Source organism: Scyliorhinus torazame, chromosome 15 (assembly GCF_047496885.1).
Source record: "Scyliorhinus torazame isolate Kashiwa2021f chromosome 15, sScyTor2.1, whole genome shotgun sequence".
In the NCBI taxonomy this organism is placed as follows: Eukaryota; Metazoa; Chordata; class Chondrichthyes; order Carcharhiniformes; family Scyliorhinidae; genus Scyliorhinus; species Scyliorhinus torazame.
Genome location: NC_092721.1, coordinates 91,466,467 through 91,484,810, shown reverse-complemented (window position 1 = coordinate 91,484,810; position 18,344 = coordinate 91,466,467). Strand labels below are relative to the sequence as shown.

General features: G+C 47.3%; 1 protein-coding gene across 1 annotated transcript in view; it reads left to right on the top strand.

Moving 5' to 3' along the window:
- Nucleotides 1-15,263, top strand: part of med17 (mediator complex subunit 17) — a 65,965-nt gene extending 50,702 nt beyond the window's left edge. The window contains exons 11-12 of the mRNA XM_072476433.1: nucleotides 11,549-11,708; nucleotides 14,781-15,263. Coding sequence (XP_072332534.1) covers nucleotides 11,549-11,708; nucleotides 14,781-14,989 — 369 coding nt within the window. The 3' untranslated portion in view covers nucleotides 14,990-15,263. The remainder of the gene's footprint in view (nucleotides 1-11,548; nucleotides 11,709-14,780) is intronic.
- The last annotated feature ends 3,081 nt before the right edge of the window (nucleotides 15,264-18,344 follow it).

The following is an 18,344-nucleotide window of genomic DNA, read 5'->3' as shown; positions in this document are numbered from 1 at the left end:
AAATTTCATGAAGAGCTCATGCAGTTGGAGGGAACCCAGATAGGGGAGGTGAAGCGCAAGTGGGAAGATGAGCTGGGTAAAGAGCTAGAGACAAGCCTGTGGGAAGATGCTCTTGAGTAGAGTCAACACGTCCTCATCATGTGCCAGGCTCAGCTGATACAATTTAATGTGGTCCGAATGAGCAGGTTTTTTGGGGTCGAGGACAGGTGTGTGAGGTGTGCGGGAGGGCCCGCAAACCATGTCCACATGTTTTGGGCATGTCCGAAGCTTGGGGGATTTGCCAATGTCATGTCCACGGTGCTAAAAATTAGGGTAGCGCCGAGTTCAGAGGTGGCGGTCTTTGGAGTGTCGGAAGACCCGGGAGTCCAGGGGGCGAGAGAGGTTGACGTTTTGGCCTTTGCCTCATTGGTAGCCCGGAGAGGGATCTTATTAGCGTGGAGGGACTCGGAGCCCCCAAAATCGGGGCTATAGGTTAACGACATGGCCGGGTTGCTGAGGCTTGAGAAAATTAAGTTCACTCTGAGAGAGGATCAATGTTGGGGTTCGTTTGGAGGTGTCAGCTGTTTATCGACTTCTTCGGGGAAAATTAAACTGTTAGCAGATACAATAAGGGGGGGGGGTTAGGGAATGAGGGGGTAGGGGAGTTAGTTTAGTTTAGGTGGGATCAGTGAGAGTTAAAGCGCTTGGGATTGCGGGTAGTGTCTTGAGGTGGATAGAAAGCTGGTTAGTAGACAGGAAGCAAAACGTTGGAATAAATGGGTATATTTCCAATTGGCAGGCAGTGACTAGTGGGGTACTGCAGGGACCTGTGCTAGGACCCCAACTGTAATCGTTATATATTAATGATTTGGACGAGGGAACTAAATGTATTATCTCCAAATTTGCAGATGATACAAAGTTTGATGGGAGGGCGAGCTGTGAGGAGAATGCAGAGATGCTTCAGTAAGATTTAGACAGGCTGAGTGAGTGGGCATTTGCATGGCAGACGCAGTATTACCTGGATAAATGTGAGGTTATCCATTTCAGTAGCAAAAATACTTGTTTGGGTATAAATTGAGAGGTTGGTACTCAGTGAGATCTTGGTTTCCTCATGCATCAGTTGCTGAAAGTAAACGCGCAGGTTCAGCAGGCAGTAAGGAAATGTTACGTTGGCCTTCAAAGCTGGCGCATTTGAGTATAAGAATAGGGATGTTTTACGGCAATTGTATAGGGCATTTTTCTGAGGCTATCCCTTGAGTATTGTGCGCAGTTTTGGCGTCCTTATCTGATGAAGGATGTCCTTGCTCTGGAGGGAGTGCAGCGGAGGTTTACCAGGCTGATTCCTGAGATGGCGGGACTGTCATACGAGGGGAGACTAAATTAGTTAGAATTATATTCATTGGCGTTAAGAAGAGTGAGAAGAGAACGCTTAGAAACTTTTAAAATTCTAACAGGATTAGACAGGGTAGATTCAGAAAGAATGTTCCCGATGGTGGGGGAGTCCAGAACTAGGGGTCATAGTTTGAGGATAAGGGGTAAACCATTTAGGATGGACGTGAAGAGAAATTTCTTCACCCAGAGAGTGGTAAATCTGTAGAATTCACAACCACAAAAAGTAGTTAAGGCCAAAGCATTGTGTAATTTCAAGAAGGAGTTAGATATTAGATATAGCTCTTGGGGCTAAATGGAGATATGGGAGGAAGGCTGAAGTGAGGTACTGAGCTTGATGATCAGCCATGATCATAATGAATGGAGGAGCAGGCTCGAAGAGCCGAAAGACCTCCTTCCTGCTTCTATTTAAATATATTTTGTAGTTAGTTTTTGCAATTATGTATGAATTGCACTTTGAGAATTTCCAGTTAATTAAAACTCTCAGTAATTTGGCACTGATAACCAAAATGCAGGATTTAGTTCTGTGCTTTTATTTTTGGAGCTTTCATAACGCAGCTATTGGCATTTAATTTTATTTAGTTATTTACAATTTACTGTTTGTTGAAAATATGATTGCTAGTCTCCTGATAGAACCGTCATTAAACTCCTGATTCTTTACTTGAATGAAGGCGTAAATGTGATGTCTAGACCTGAACGTGCAGCCCTACTTTTCCTGTTTTTGTTTATAATAGACCCGTTGCCTTTCAGCTGCTGAGATGTTGCAGTTTTCAAACTGGTTCATAATCATAAATATCAGGTTGTGCTTGGACTCCTTAAAATGCTGACTCTAAATGACAATTTTATGCAATTTTAAAGATATTTAAAGCTCATTTGCTCAGTGGTATGTTCCATGCTGTCGAGGTGGAGATGGTTGACATCTTCAAATTCCTCGGTGTGCAGATCACCAACAATCTGTCCTGGTCCACCCACGTCGACGCCACGATCAAGAAAGCACAACAGCATCTATACTTTCTCAGGAAACTAAGGAAATTCGGCATCTCCACATTGACTCTTACCAATTTTTACAGATGCACCATAGAAAGCATCTTAACTGGTTACATCACAGCCTGGTATGGCAACTGCTCGGCCCATGACCGTAAGAAGCTACAGAGAGTCATGAACACTGCCCAGTCCATCATATGAACCCGTCTCTCATCCATTGACTCTTTCTCCACCTCCCACTGCCTTGGGAAAGCGGGCAGCATAATCAAAGACCCCTCCTACCCGGCTTATTCACTCTTCCAACTTCTTCCATCGGGCAGGAGATACAAAAGTCTGAGAACACGCACAAACAGATTCAAAAACAGCTTCTCCCCCGCTGTTACCAGACTCATAAAGGACCCTCTTATGGACTGATCTGATCCCTTCACACATCTCCTCTACTGAGTAGTACTACACTCCTGTATGCTTCACCCGATGCCTGTGCCTATATTGTGTATTTATGTTTGCCCTATGTTTTTTCATCTATGGAATGATCTGTCTATGGAATGACCTGTCTAGACTGTAAGCAGGACAATACTTTTCACTGTACCTTGGTACACGTGACAATAAACAAATCCAATCCAATCCAAATACTGCTCACCAATTTTTTTTTAAGGATAGAAATTTAGTTTCCATGCAATGTAATATATAGCTTATCGATATTGTCCTTAATTCCAGAACACTTGAATTGCTGCACCTATATTGGCTAGTTTATGTGAAGAATCTTTTCTCCATAATTTTGAGACACAGACATGGGAATGAATGTATGAGGCACAGACAGTGTTAAGTTCAATCCTGCCTTAGGTGAAATGTCTGAGACCATTGCTCTTATATCAGTTTTTAAAAAAATATATATTTTTATTCTCCTTTTTCACATTTTCTCCCAAGTTTACACCCACCAACAATAAACAATAATCAGCAACAAATATGTCAATTCCCATAACAATAACAACGATCCCATCCTCCCACCAATCCCCAAACGTTAGCCCGCATGTTTACATAAACAAATGACAAAAAGGAATCAGGGATTACCCATAGTCACCCTTAATACACATAGCCCCCCCCCCCCCCCCCAACTAATGTTCGATGTTATCCAGTTCTTGAAAGTGCATAATGAATAATGCTCATGAATTGTAGAACCCCTCCGTCATTCCCCTCAGTTCAAACTTAACCTTCTCAAGAGTCAAGAATTCCAACAGGTCCCCCCGCCACGCCAGGGCACTGGGTGGAGAGGCTGCTCTCCATCCCAACAGGATCCGCCTCCGGGCAATCAATGAGGCGAAGGCTACGATATCTGCCTCCGCATCCGTTTCCAACCCTGGCTGGTCCGACACCCCGAATATGGCCTCCCGGGGACCTGGATCCAGTTTCACATGCACCACCTTGGAAATTACCCTAAAAGCCTCCTTCCAGTAATCCTCTAGCTTTGGACAGGACCAAAACATATGAACGTGGTTAGCGCCCCCCTCCGCTGCAACGTTCATACACATCTCCGACTTCTTCAAAGAATCGGCTCATCCTCGCCCTCGTGAGGTGTGCTCTATATACCACCTTCAGCTGTATCAGCCCCAACCTCGCGCACGAGGTGGAGGCGTTCACTCTCCGGAGCACCTCACACCAGAACCCCTCCCCCATATCCTCTCCCAACTCTTCCTCCCACTTTGCTTTGATCCCTTCCAGTGGTGCCTTATCCTCTTCCAAAATAGCTCCGTAGACCGCTGACACTACCCCCTTCTCCAGTCCCGTTGTCGTCAGCACCTCCTCCAGCAATGTGGAGGCCGGTTCCTCTGGGAAACTCTGTATCTCCTTTCTGGCAAAATCTCGAACCTGCATGTACCTAAACATTTCTTCCTGTTCCAGCCCATACTTTGCTTCCAGCTCCTTCAATCCTGCAAACCGACTCCTAAGAAACAAATTTTTTTGCATCTTATTCCCCTTCTCTTCCCATTACCAGAAATTTCCATCCCACCTCCCTGGCTCAAATCTGTGGTTCCCCCGAATCGGCATTTCCCTTGACCCTGCCCCCAACCCGAAGTGTTGCCGAAACTGCCTCGAAATTCTCAATGAAGCTATTATTACCGGACTCTCTGAATATTCCCCCGGAGCTATCTGAAGCGGCGCTGTTGCTAGTGATTTCAGTCCCGACCCCCTGCACAGACTCTCCTCCATTCTGACCCACTGGGAATCAACCCCTCTGACCCAGCTCCGCACCTTTTCCACATTCGCCGCCCAGTAGTAGTACATCAGGTTCGGAAGACCGATACCCTCTGCCTGCCTTCCCCTCTGTAGCAGCACCTTTCTCACTCTGGCCACCTTCCCTCCCCATATGAACGACGTAATCCTTCCCTCAATCTCCCTGAAAAAAGTCTTTGGCAGGAAAATCAGTAGGCATTGAAAAATAAACAGGAATCGCGGCAACACATTTATTTTAACCACCTGTACCCGACCCACCAGTGACAGAGGGAGACCATGCCACCTTGCCAGATCAGCTTTCACTCTCCCCACCAAACTCGAGATGTTGTACCTGCGAAGCCTCCCCCACTCCTGGGCAACCTGCACCCCCAGATACCTAAAGTGAGTCCCTGCCCTACGGAATGGGAGCTCCCCCACCCCTGCCCCCACCCCTGGCCGAGACACCGCAAAATACTCACTCTTGTCTAGGTTCAGCTTGTCCCCCTAGAAAGACCCAAATACCCGCAGTAGCTCCAATATTCCCCCTATCGACACACTCGGTTCCGACACATATAACAGCAAGTCGTCGGCATATAAGGACACCCTATGCTCTATCCCCGCCCTGCACTATTCCTTTCCATGCTCCCAAACTTCTTAATGCGATGGACAACGGCTCAATCGCAAGTGCAAACAGCAGGGGGGACATAGGCCATCCCTGCCTCGTCCCACGGTGGAGAGAAAAGTATCTTGAGCTGATATAGAACATAGAACATAGAACAATACAGCGCAGTACAGGCCCTTCGGCCCACGATGTTGCACCGAAACAAAAGCCATCTAACCTACACTATACCATTATCATCCATATGTTTATCCAATAAACTTTTAAATGCCCTTAATGTTGGCGAGTTCACTACTGTAGCAGGTAGGGCATTCCAAGGCCTCACTACTCTTTGCGTAAAGAACCTACCCCTGACCTCTGTCCTATATCTATTACCCCTCAGTTTAAGGCTATGTCCCCTCGTGCTAGCCATTTCCATCCGCGGGAGAAGGCTCTCACTGTCCACCCTATCTAACCCTCTGATCATTTTGTATGCCTCTATTAAGTCTCCTCTTAACCTTCTTCTCTCTAACGAAAACAACCTCAAGTCCATCAGCCTTTCCTCATAAGATTTTCCCTCCATACCAGGCAACATCCTGGTAAATCTCCTCTGCACCCGCTCCAAAGCCTCCACGTCCTTCCTATAATGCGGTGACCAGAACTGTACGCAATACTCCAAATGCGGCCGTACCAGAGTTCTGTACAGCTGCAACATGACCTCCTGACTCCGGAACTCAATCCCTCTACCAATAAAGGCCAACACTCCATAGGCCTTCTTCACCACCCTATCAACCTGGGTGGCAACTTTCAGGGATCTATGTACATGGACACCTAGATCCCTCTGCTCATCCACACTTTCAAGAACTTTTCCATTAGCCACATATTCCACATTCCTGTTTTTCCTTCCAAAGTGAATCACCTCACACTTCTCTACATTAAACTCCATTTGCCACCTCTCAGCCCAGCACTGCAGCTTATCTATATCCCTCTGTAACCTGCTACTTCCTTCCTCACTATCGACAACACCACCGACTTTAGTATCGTCTGCAAATTTACTCACCCACCCTTCTGCGCCTTCCTCTAGGTCATTGATAAAAATGACAAACAGCAACGGCCCCAGAACAGATCCTTGTGGTACTCCACTTGTGACAGAACTCCATTCTGAACATTTCCCATCAACCACCACCCTCTGTCTTCTTTCAGCTAGCCAATTTCTGATCCACATCTCTAAATCACCCTCAATCCCCAGCCTCCGTATTTTCTGCAATAGCCTACCGTGGGGAACCTTATCAAACGCTTTGCTGAAATCCATATACACCACATCAACTGCTCTACCCTCGTCTACCTGTTCAGTCACCTTCTCAAAGAACTCGATAAGGTTTGTGAGGCATGACCTACCCTTCACAAAGCCATGCTGACTATCCCTGATCATATTATTCCTATCTAGATGATTATAAATCTTGTCTCTTATAACGCCCTCCAAGACTTTACCCACTACAGACGTGAGGCTCACCGGTCTATAGTTGCCGGGGTTGTCTCTGCTCCCCTTTTTGAACAAAGGGACCACATTTGCTATCCTCCAGTCCTCTGGCACTATTCCTGTATCCAATGATGACATAAAAATCAAAGCCAATGGTCCAGCAATCTCTTCCCTGGCCTCCCAGAGAATCCTAGGATAAATCCCATCAGGCCCCGGGGACTTATCTATTTTCAGCCTGTCCAGAATTGCCAACACCTCTTCCCTACTTACCTCAATGCCATCTAATCTATTTACCTGGAGCTCAGCATTCTCCTCCACAACATTATCTTTTTCCTGAGTGAATACTGACGAAAAATATTCATTTAGTATCTCGCCTATCTCTTCAGACTCTACACACAACTTCCCATCCCTGTCCTTGACTGGTCCTACTCTGTCCCTAGTCATTCGCTTATTCCTGACATACCTATAGAAAGCTTTTGGGTTTTCCTTGATCCTTCCTGCCAAATACTTCTCATGTCCCCTCCTTGCTCGTCTTAGCTCTCTCTTTAGATCCTTCCTCGCTACCTTGTAACTATCCATCGCCCCAACTGAAACTTCACACCTCATCTTCACATAGGCCTCCTTCTTCCTCTTAACAAGAGATTCCACTTCTTTGGTAAACCACGGTTCCCTCGCTCGGCACCTTCCTCCCTGCCTGACCGGTACATACTTATCAAGAACACGCAATAGCTGATCCTTGAACAAGCTCCACTTATCCAGTGTGTCCAAAACTTGCAGCCTACTTCTCCACCTTATCCCCCCCAAGTCACGTCTAATGGCATCATAATTTCCCTTCCCCCAGCTATAACTCTTGCCCTGCGGTGTATACTTATCCCTATCCATCCTTAACGTAAACGTCACCGAATTGTGGTCACTGTCCCCAAAGTGCTCACCTACCTCCAAATCCAACACCTGGCCTGGTTCATTACCCAAAACCAAATCCAATGTGGCCTCACCTCTTGTTGGCCTGTCAACAAACTGTGTCAGGAAACCCTCCTGCACACACTGAACAAAAAACGACCCATCTAATGTACTCAAACTATATCTTTTCCAGTCAATATTTGGAAAGTTAAAGTCTCCCATAATAACTACCCTGTTACTTTCGCTCATATCCAGGATCATCTTCGCCATCCTTTCCTCTACATCCCTAGAACTATTTGGAGGCCTATAGAAAACTCCCAACAGGGTGACCTCTCCTTTCCTGTTTCTAACCTCAGCCCATACTACCTCGGAAGATGAGTCCCCATCTAGCATCCTCTCCGCCACCGTAATACTGCTCTTGACTAGCAGCGCCACACCTCCCCCTCTTTTGCCTCCTTCCCTGAGCTTACTAAAACACCTAAACCCCGGAACCTGCAACATCCATTCCTGTCCCTGCTCTATCCACGTCTCCGAAATGGCCACAACATCGAAGTCCCAGGTACCAACCCATGCTGCCAGTTCCCCTACCTTATTTCGTATACTCCTGGCATTGAAGTAGACACACTTCAAACCACCTACCTGAACACTGGCCCCCTCCTCCGACGTCAAATCTGAGCTCCTGACCTCTATACTCTCATTCTCCCTTACCCTAAAACTACAATCCAGGTTCCCATGCCCCTGCTGCATTAGTTTAAACCCCCCCAAAGAGCACTAACAAATCTCCCCCCCAGGATATTTGTGCCCCGCAGGTTCAGATGTAGACCATCCTGTCTGTAGAGGTCCCACCTTCCCCAGAAAGCGCCCCAGTTATCCAGAAATCTGAATCCCTCCCGCCTGCACCATCCCTGTAGCCACGTGTTTAATTGCTCTCTCTCCCTATTCCTCATCTCACTATCACGTGGCACGGGCAACAACCCAGAGATAACAACTCTGTTTGTTCTAGTTCTGAGCTTCCATCCTAGCTCCCTGAAAGCCAGCCTGACATCCTTGTCCCCTTTCCTACCTATGTCGTTAGTGCCAATGTGGACCACGACTTGGGGCTGCTCCCCCTCCCCCTTAAGGACCCGGAAAACACGATCCGAGACATCACGTACCCTTGCACCTGGGAGGCAACATACCAAACGTGAGTCTCTCACGCTCCCACAAAATCTCCTATCTGTGCCCCTGACTATAGAGTCCCCAATTACTAATGCTCTGCTCCTCTCCCCCCTTCCCTTCTGAGCAACAGGGACAGACTCCGTGCCAGAGGCCCGTACCCCATGGCTTACCCCTGGTAAGTCGTCCCCCCCACAAGTATCCAAAGCGGTATACTTGTTTCTCAGGGGAACGACCGCAGGGGATCCCTGCACTGACTGTTTTTTCCCCGTCCCTCTTACAGTTACCCATCTATCTCCAATCTTTGGTGTAACTAATTCTCTGAAGCTGCTATCTATGACCCCCTCTGCCTCCCGAATGATCCGAAGTTCTTCCAACTCCAGCTCCAGTTCCCTAACTCGGTCTTGGAGGAGCTGGAGATGGCAGCACTTCCTGCAGGTAAAATCAGCAGGGACACTAACGGCATCCCTCACCTCAAACATCCTGCAGGAGGAACATTGCACTCCCTTCCCTGCCATTCCTCTAACTTTCTACCAAGATCTGGCTAACAACTAAATTTAAAAAAAATTTTATATATAAAAAAAAAAAAAAAAAATAACTAATAAAAATTATTAATAACAATAATAAAATATGGTACTTACCTCACACCAAAGGGTTTTATTATTAGGTTAGAGGAGGAGGGCGGGTGGGAGACACTACACGTGTAGTGTCTCGGGTTTCCTCTCCACCAGAATTTATTGGTGAGGGTCTTCCCAGACGTCCGCGGGTCGACTTCCTGTTCCCACCTTAAACACTAGAATTTTTTAAAAAATTTATTTAAAGGAGAAACTTACCTCCCAGAAATCACTTCCGCACTGCCCCCGCAGAAATGGACTAACCTGCTCCGCTCCTGCTGAAATCGACTTGGCCTGCAAGGTAAGCAAGTTGTTAATCTGCGCTTTTTCAAAATTCCCGCGCTGATTCTAAGGTCCCAGCTCTCACTCCCGAACTCAACAGCTGACCTGCAAGGCAAGTAAGTTAATCTGTACTCACCTCACCACAGACAGCAACCTTTTAAATGGTCCCCTCTGTCTCGCAGCCCCCGCGCTTTTCAAAATTCCCGCGCTGATTCTAAGGTCCCAGCTCTCACTCCCGAACTCAACAGCTGACCTGCAAGGCAAGTAAGTTAATCTGTACTCACCTCACCACAGACAGCAACCTTTTAAATGGTCCCCTCTGTCTCGCAGCCCCCGCGCTTTTCAAAATTCCCGCGCTGATTCTAAGGTCCCAGCTCTCACTCCCGAACTCAACAGCTGACCTGCAAGGCAAGTAAGTTAATCTGTACTCACCTCACCACAGACAGCAACCTTTTAAATGGTCCCCTCTGTCTCGCAGCCCCCGCGCTTTTCAAAATTCCCGCGCTGATTCTAAGGTCCCAGCTCTCACTCCCGAACTCAACAGCTGACCTGCAAGGCAAGTAAGTTAATCTGTACTCACCTCACCACAGACAGCAACCTTTTAAATGGTCCCCTCTGTCTCGCAGCCCCCGCGCTTTTCAAAATTCCCGCGCTGATTCTAAGGTCCCAGCTCTCACTCCCGAACTCAACAGCTGACCTGCAAGGCAAGTAAGTTAATCTGTACTCACCTCACCACAGACAGCAACCTTTTAAATGGTCCCCTCTGTCTCGCAGCCCCCGCGCTTTTCAAAATTCCCGCGCTGATTCTAAGGTCCCAGCTCTCACTCCCGAACTCAACAGCTGACCTGCAAGGCAAGTAAGTTAATCTGTCGTTTGTGCGGACACTTGCCTTCAGCTCTTTTTATAATAGCTTTACCCAGTTCACAAATCTTGGTCCAATCCCAAACCGCTCCAGAACTGCCATCAAGTACCCCCATTGTTCCCGGCCAAACGCCTTCTCGGAGTCCAATGCTACAACCACCTCTGTTTCCTTCTCTTCCGCCGGTGCCATAACGGCATTCAAAACCCTCCTAATGTTCAAAAAATGCTGCCTTCCTCTCACGAACCCCGGCTGACCCTCACCTATCACCTTCGGGAGGCACTCCTCCAGCCTACCCGCCAGTACCTTTGCCAATACTTTTGCGTCCACATTCAGAAGTGATATGGGCCTATACGACCCACACTCTGTCGGATCCTTATCTTTTTTTTAGCAACAGTGAAATCGATGCCTGCCCCAAGGTTTGTGGCACCACCCCCTTCCCTATCGCCTCTTCAAACATCCCCACCATCAGGGGTGCCAGCTTATCCTTGAATTTTTTATAATATCCCTTGAATTTTTAAAAATATTCCTTGAATGTTTTATAATATACACTTATATCAGTTTTGATGCAGTTTCTGATTTTTAAAATATAGACTTTTAAATGGAGGTTTCATAGAATTTTCATAGAATTTTCAGTGCAGAGGAAGGTCATTCGGCCCATCGAGTCTGCACCGGCTCTTGGAAAGAGCACCCTACCCAAGGTCCACACCTCCACCCTATCCCCATAACCCAGTAACCCCACCCTACACTAAGGGCAATTTTGGACACTATGGGCAATTTAGCATGGCCAATCCACCTAACCCGCACATCTTTGGACTGTGGGAGGAAACCGGAGCACCCGGAGGAAACCCACGCACACACGGGGAGGATGTGCAGACTCCGCACAGACAGTGACCCAAGCCGGAATCGAACCTGGGACCCTGGAGCTGTGAAGCATTTGTGCTATCCACAATGCTACCGTGCTGCCCTAATAGTGCACAGTACCTGTGGTATGTTTTGTTGCAGAGTGAATGTTATGTTTGTATCTGTAATTAGGATCTTTGGATAATCCTAAAGCTCCAAGAGACATGATCTTTCTACTTTGGTGTCCCTAATAGATGTCGCAGCATCAGGTCCATGCGGTTCAGCAGTTGGCCAAAGTAATGGGCTGGCATCTATTGAGCTTCAGCAATCATGTGGGCCTGGGTCCAGTGGAGAGTATTGGAAATGCTTCTGCGATAACCGTGGCTTCACCCAATGGCGAATATTCAATTTCAGGTCAGTGTGTCCTAAAGATAAAGTTCTTGCACAATGAATGAGGAATCAACTTCTTTGGAGTTCAAGGGGTTACAGTTGGGGGAAGGAAAAGCAACGGGCAGACAGTGCAGAAATCCCTCGTGACTGTTCCCCTTCTAAACAAGTATACCGCTTTGGATGCTGTTGGAGGGGGGGGGGACCTACCGGGCAGGCCCTAGCGGCCAGGACTCTGGCACTGAGCCTGGCTCTGTGGCTCAGAAGGGAAGGGAGAATAGAAAAGCAATAGTGATAGGAGACTCAATGGTTAGGGGAACGGATAGGAGATTCTGTGGTCGCGAACGAGACTCCCGGAAGGTATATTCCTTCCCGGGTGTCAGGGCCAGCGATGTCTCGGATCGAGTCGACAGGATTCTTAAGGGGGAGGGGGAGCAACTAGAAGACGTGGTGCACATAGGCACCAACGACATAGCTAAGAAAAGGGATGAGGATCTAAAAAGTGATTTTAGGGAGTTAGGTTGGAAGCTAAAGAGCAGGACAAGAAAGTAGTGATCTCAGGATTGCTACCGGTGCCACGTGCAAGTGAGGCAAGGAACAGAGAGCGAGTGCAGCTGAACACGTGGCTACAGGGCTGGTGCAGGAGGGAGGGCTTCAGATATGTAGATCATTGGTATATCGTCTGGGGAAGGTGGGACCTGTACATGAAGGACGGATTGCACCTAAACTGGAGGGAAACAATATCCTGGGTGGGAGGTTTGTGAGAACTCTTCGGGAGGGTTTAAACTAGTTTTGGCAGGGGGATGGGAACCAGAGCTGTGGATCAGAGGATAGGACTGAAGAGAGCTAGAAGGGGGCATGAAAAAGCCCTGGCGGGAAGGATTAGGGAAAACCCCAAGGCGTTCTACACTCATGTGAGAAATAAGAGGATGATCAGAGTGAGAGTAGGGCCGATCAAGTATAGTGAGTGGAGGGAACATGTGGCTAGCGTTTGAGGAGATGGGGGAGGCCCTAAATGAATATTTTGCTTCAGTATTCACTAGAGAGAGGGACTTTGTTGCTCATGCGAACAGTGTGAACCAGGTTAATAGACTCAACCAGGTTGATATTAAGAAGGAGGATGTGCTGGAAATTTTGAAAAGCATCAGGATAGATAAGTCCCCTGGGCCTGACGGGATATACCCAAGGTTACTACGGGAAGCAAGGGAGGAGATTGCTGCGCCGTTGGCGATGATCTTTGCGTCCTCGCTCTCCACTGGAGTAGTACCGGATGATTGGAGGGAGGCGAATGTTGTTCCCCTGATCAAGAAAGGGAATAGGGAAATCCCGGTGAATTACAGACCCATCAGTCTTAGGTCTGTGGTGAGCAAAATATTGGAATGGATTCTGAGAGATAGGGTTTATGATTATTTAGAAAAACATAGTTTGATTAAAGATAGTCAGCATGGCTTTGTGAGGGGCAGGTCATGCCTCACAAGCCTCATTGAATTTTTTGAGGATGTGACGAGACACATTGATGAAGGTCAGGCAGTGGATGTGGTGTATATGGATTTCAGTAAGGCATTTGATCAGGTTCCCCATGATAGGCTCATTCAGAAAGTTAGGGGACATGGGATACAGGGAAATTTGGCTGTCTGGACACACTTGGCTGGCCGAAAGAAGACAGCGAGTGGTAGTGGATGGAAAGTATTCCACCTGGAGGTCGGTGACCAGTGGCGTCCCGCAGGGATCTGTTCTGGGACCTTTGCTCTTTGCGGTTTTTATAAATTACTTGGATGAGGAAGTGGAAGGGTGCGTCAGTAGGTTTGCCGATGACACGAAGGTTGGGGGAGTTGTAGATAGTGTCGAGGGCTGTTGCAGGTTACAACAGAACATTGACAGGATGCAGAGCTGAGCTGAGAAGTGGCAGATGGAGTTCAACCTCGATAAATGTGAAGTGATTCATTTTGGAACGTCGAATTTGAATGCTGAATACAGGGTTAAAGGCAGGATTCTTGGAAGTGTGGAGGAACAGAGGGATCTTGGGGTCCACGTACATAGGTCCCTCAAAGTTGCCACCCAGGTTGATAGGGTTGTTAAGAAGGCGTATGGTGTGTTGGCTTTCATTAACAGGGGGATTGAGTTTAAGAGCCACGAGGTTTTGCTGCAGCTTTATAAAACCCTAGTTCGACCATACTTGGAATATTGTGTCTAGTTCTGGCCGCCTCATTATAGGAAGGATGTGGATGCTTTGGCGAGGGTGCAGAGATTTACCAAGATGCTGCCTGGAATGGAGGGCATGTCTTATGAAGAAAGGTTGAGGGAGCTAGGGCTTTTCTCACTGGAGTGAAGAAGGAAGAGAGGTGACTTGATAGAGGTGTACAAGGTGATGAGAGGCGTGGATAGGCCTGGAGACTTTTCCCCAGGACGGAAATGGCTGTCACAAGGGGACATAGTTTTCAGGTGATTGGAGGAAGGTATAGGGGAGATGTCAGAGGTAGGTTCTTTACACAGAGAGTGGTGGGTACAATGCACTGCCAGCAGAGATGGTGAAGTCTGCGTCATTAGGGACATTTAAGCGATTCTTGGACAGGCACACGGACAGCAGTAAATTGAAGGGGTGTCGGTTAGGGTGACCTTAGATTAGGATAAATGGTCGGCACAACATCGTGGGCCGAAGGGCCTGTTCTGTGCTATACCGTTCTATGTTCAAGTCTGGATACTTCTGCAGCCGAAGTGCATTTTGAATGAAACTTGATGTATTCTTGTCTTCATTTTGTTTTCACTTCCACACAATGGCCAGTAGAAGAAGGTAAGCATAGCCATGGCCGCTGGTCTATAACCGGTCACTGGAAGTGCCTTCAGTCATAATAGATTAGACACCAGAGCACTGCTGCAATGATCCAAGTTCATGTTACCTGTTACAACTTTTTAAAATAACAAATGATCAATTGTATATAACCATGATAGCATATTAACTGAGACTTGGTTTTCTTCCTGCTCACTGAAAACAAAGCAACTTTTTCAAATGGTCCTATTTCTGTACAGTTCACTGTATTCACAAATAAGGTGTGATTATTTATAAAATTCCCTTTCAAGTGGCATCCTTTTTTTTTACAGTACGGAATGGGCCTGAAAGTGGCTGTAAAGTGGTGGTCCAGTTTCCTAGGAGTCAGTGCAAAGATCTTCCCAAGAGTGATGTGATGCAGGACAATAAATGGAATCACCTTCGAGGACCATACAAGGAAGTATTGTGGAATAAGATGGAAGGACGCAATTTTGTTTATAAAATGGAACTCTTAATGGCAGCTCTTGCTCCCTGCCCATGATTGATGGCTTTTGTATGCCGATACCTCCTCCTATGCAGAACTTTCTCCAGACTGTTCCACTGAATTCTGAGCGATAGGATTTAAACTTTAAACTTAAGCAAAAAAAAATACCTTTTGTGTTGCTGAAATTTCCAAAACATTGGAATGTATTTAACAGCTTCCAAACATTGTCCCCAATTGGTGATTACATACTCACTTGCTGAGATGCAGATGTAATTTTGAATTTTTCATTTTTATATAGAAGTTTCTTGTAAATAAAATAAACTTATTTCAATTTCAGATTTTCAAATTAATGAAAAATCCTGAACTATAGTTCATGAAACTGAAATGTTAAAAATATCTCTGATCACACCAACAGTGGAAATATTATGCATGAGGGATATTTGGACTAAAGATATGTCTACTCTTTTCATTCAGAGCAATTCCTGAAAATGAAAATTGTACTCTCAAGGATGTTCACAGAATCGCACAGTGCAGAAGGGGCCCTTCCGCCCAACGAGTCTGCATCAACACGTGACATTATGCTGACAATGCAAATAACTGCATTACAAGGGCAGTTGTCATCTTGATTTCTCTGCCAAAATGCAGGGTCTTGGTGACTATTTGCTGAACCACACAAAGTGACGTTAATTTTAAAGGTGGCAGGCCCCAAGTCTACCTCAGCTGGTTAGGGAATGAAACCATGTGCTGTTGCTGTTAATTTGATCCACGTGCTAGCCAGCTAGCCAATTAAGATAACTGACCCTCCTCTTGCCTTTAGCTAAAAATTCTTCCTTTGACACCTTCCATGCATCATCCTGCCTCTCCTGTCAGGATTGGTCGAGACACCCAGAAACAATGCCAATACTGTGACTAAGTTTAAAAAGTCATGGCAAAGCCCACTGACACAGTAAATGAGTTCCTGTCCTCCCAGCGATTTCCCCACTCTGTGGGCCTTTATAACTAAAATATGGCTCATTGATTTCTCTACTTTTTGTTAACATTATTTCTATCAAACTAAATATTCTCTATCCCCTTAAATTCCTGCAATGCAGCATGACTACATATGCATACAGATTGCAATGGCTGGAATGAAATTGAGCTGCTGCATTGCGTAAAATAGAACTACTGCCTCAGTCCAAAGATGTGCATGTTAGGTGGATTGGCTAAGATGAATTGCCCCTTGGTGTTCAAAGATGTGGAGGTTAGGTGGGGTTAAGGGGATAGGGTGGGGGAGTGAGCTTAGGTAGGGTGCTCTTGGTTGAGTCGGTGCAGACTAGATGGGCCGAATGGTATTTTCTGCACTAGGGATTCTGAGATTGCCATAACTGGAACTTTTTTTGAAAATATTTTTATTGAGTTTTCATATTTTGTGTCCCAACAATTTACAAACCAACACTAAACCAAGACAACCACAACAGAGGAGCATCCCAACAACCACTGTGTCCATGACCACCCTCCCTTTAACAGGTGTACTTTTCTTGCATATTTAACATTCTCCAACATGGCCAAAACATGTATTTACAGACACTTGTGTAGTTTGGTTCAGGCCTTAGCTTGCCTACTAGCCGGTCTTCTGTGGCTTTTGTCCCTTCTGCTTGTCCCCCACGATCCACTTGTGTGCATTGCCCTCCACCCCCCACATGCTCTCTTTTCCGTGACGAGTCCCATGTCTGCCCTCCTCCATATTTTATTGGTAGTTGGCTCCGAACAAGTCTTGAAACAAGTTGGTGAACGGATGGCAAATTTTATTTTCTCCAGCCTGAGAAATTCTGCCAGATCGGACAGACTGTCTGCAGCCTTGGGTGGTGCTGCCGAATGCCAGCCAAGCAGGATTCTGCGACGGGTGAGCAGGGAGGAAAAGGCTAGAGCCTCAGCCCCCTTCCCCATGAAATGCCCGGCTGATCTGACACCTCCAAGACCACCTCTTTTGGGCATGGCGCCACCCTCACTCCCACAACCCTGTACATGACCTCAAAGAAGGACGTCAAGTACCCAACAAATCTGGGGCAGGACAGAACATGTGGGTGTGGTTGGCCGGGCCTCCCTGGCACCATTTCATATATGTCCTCCAGCTCCGGGGAGAACCTGATCATTCGGGTTCTGTTTAGGTGTGCTCTATGCACCACCATTAGCTGCATTAGACTCAGCCCTGCGCATGTGGAGGTGAGGTTTGCCTTATTCAGCGGTTCGATCCGAGTCCTCCCCCCCCCCCCCCAACTCCATGCCGAGTTCATTCCATTTTTCCGTTGTCTCAGCCAGGGGTAAGCGTGTCTCCTCCAACATGTCCCATACATGTCAGCACAGCCCCCCCCCCCCCCCCCCCCCGCGAACCATAGGGCACCTGCGTCCAGTAGTCTTTACACTAGTGAGTGTCCTGGTATCTGGGATATGTCATTTGTGGAGGAGGTTTTTGACCTGAATATATCTTGGGTTGTTCCCTCTCGAGAGCTGGAACCCCTCTTCCCCCAGGGTCACTATTTTATCATCCGTGTATATGTCCCTAACTGTCAAAGTCCCCTCGACCTGTCTGCACCTTTTAAGGTGGTGTTCATTGTTGCAGGAGTGAACGTATGGCTGTTGCAGATGGGGGCCAGGTGTACATTCCGGTTAGACCAAAATGCGACCTCATTTGGTACCAAGTTCGAAGCATGGCTACTATTACTGGGCTATTTGAGTATATCTCGCTGGATGGGATGGGTGCCGGGGGGGGGGGGGGGCGCGGTGGGTGAGCGAACAGGTGGCCGGTTTTGTCTCTGCTCATAAAGGTCCCCTGTGTCTGGAGGAGATATGCACTGCTTTCCCAGTGGAGAGCAGGTCAAAGTCCATGTGCAATTCATTTGTTTCTGTCAGCAGTTCCATGGTTGGGGCCGTGGAGTATCTCCGATCTACCTCCAGTATATGGAGTCAACGAGCTGTTGCCTAGCCGCCCTCTTATTCCTGTCTTTGTGCACCTTGAATGCAATAATTTCCCCTCTGATACCCGCTTTCAGCCCCTCCCAGAATGTGGAAGGTGAGGTCTCCCCTTTCTGGTTGTTGGTAATGTACCCAACCGTGGCCTGCGATATCCGATTGCAAAATGCCTCCTCTGCAAGGAGGACTGTGCCAGCCTCCATGGCTGGGGGGAGGGGGGGCGTGTTGAGCCCGGACGTGTCTACCCTCACGTCCACGCAATGTGGAGCGTGGTCAGAGATAACATTGCAGAGTATTCAGCTCCTACTACCCCTAGAAACACTGACTTCCCCGCTAAGTTGATTCTAGAGTAGCTCTGTGTACCTGGGAGACGATCTCTTTTGGGTATGTGGACCTCCACGGGTCCGCTGCCCCTCTCTGCTCCATGAAGGCATTCAGCTCTCTCACCATGTTTGTTAGTTTC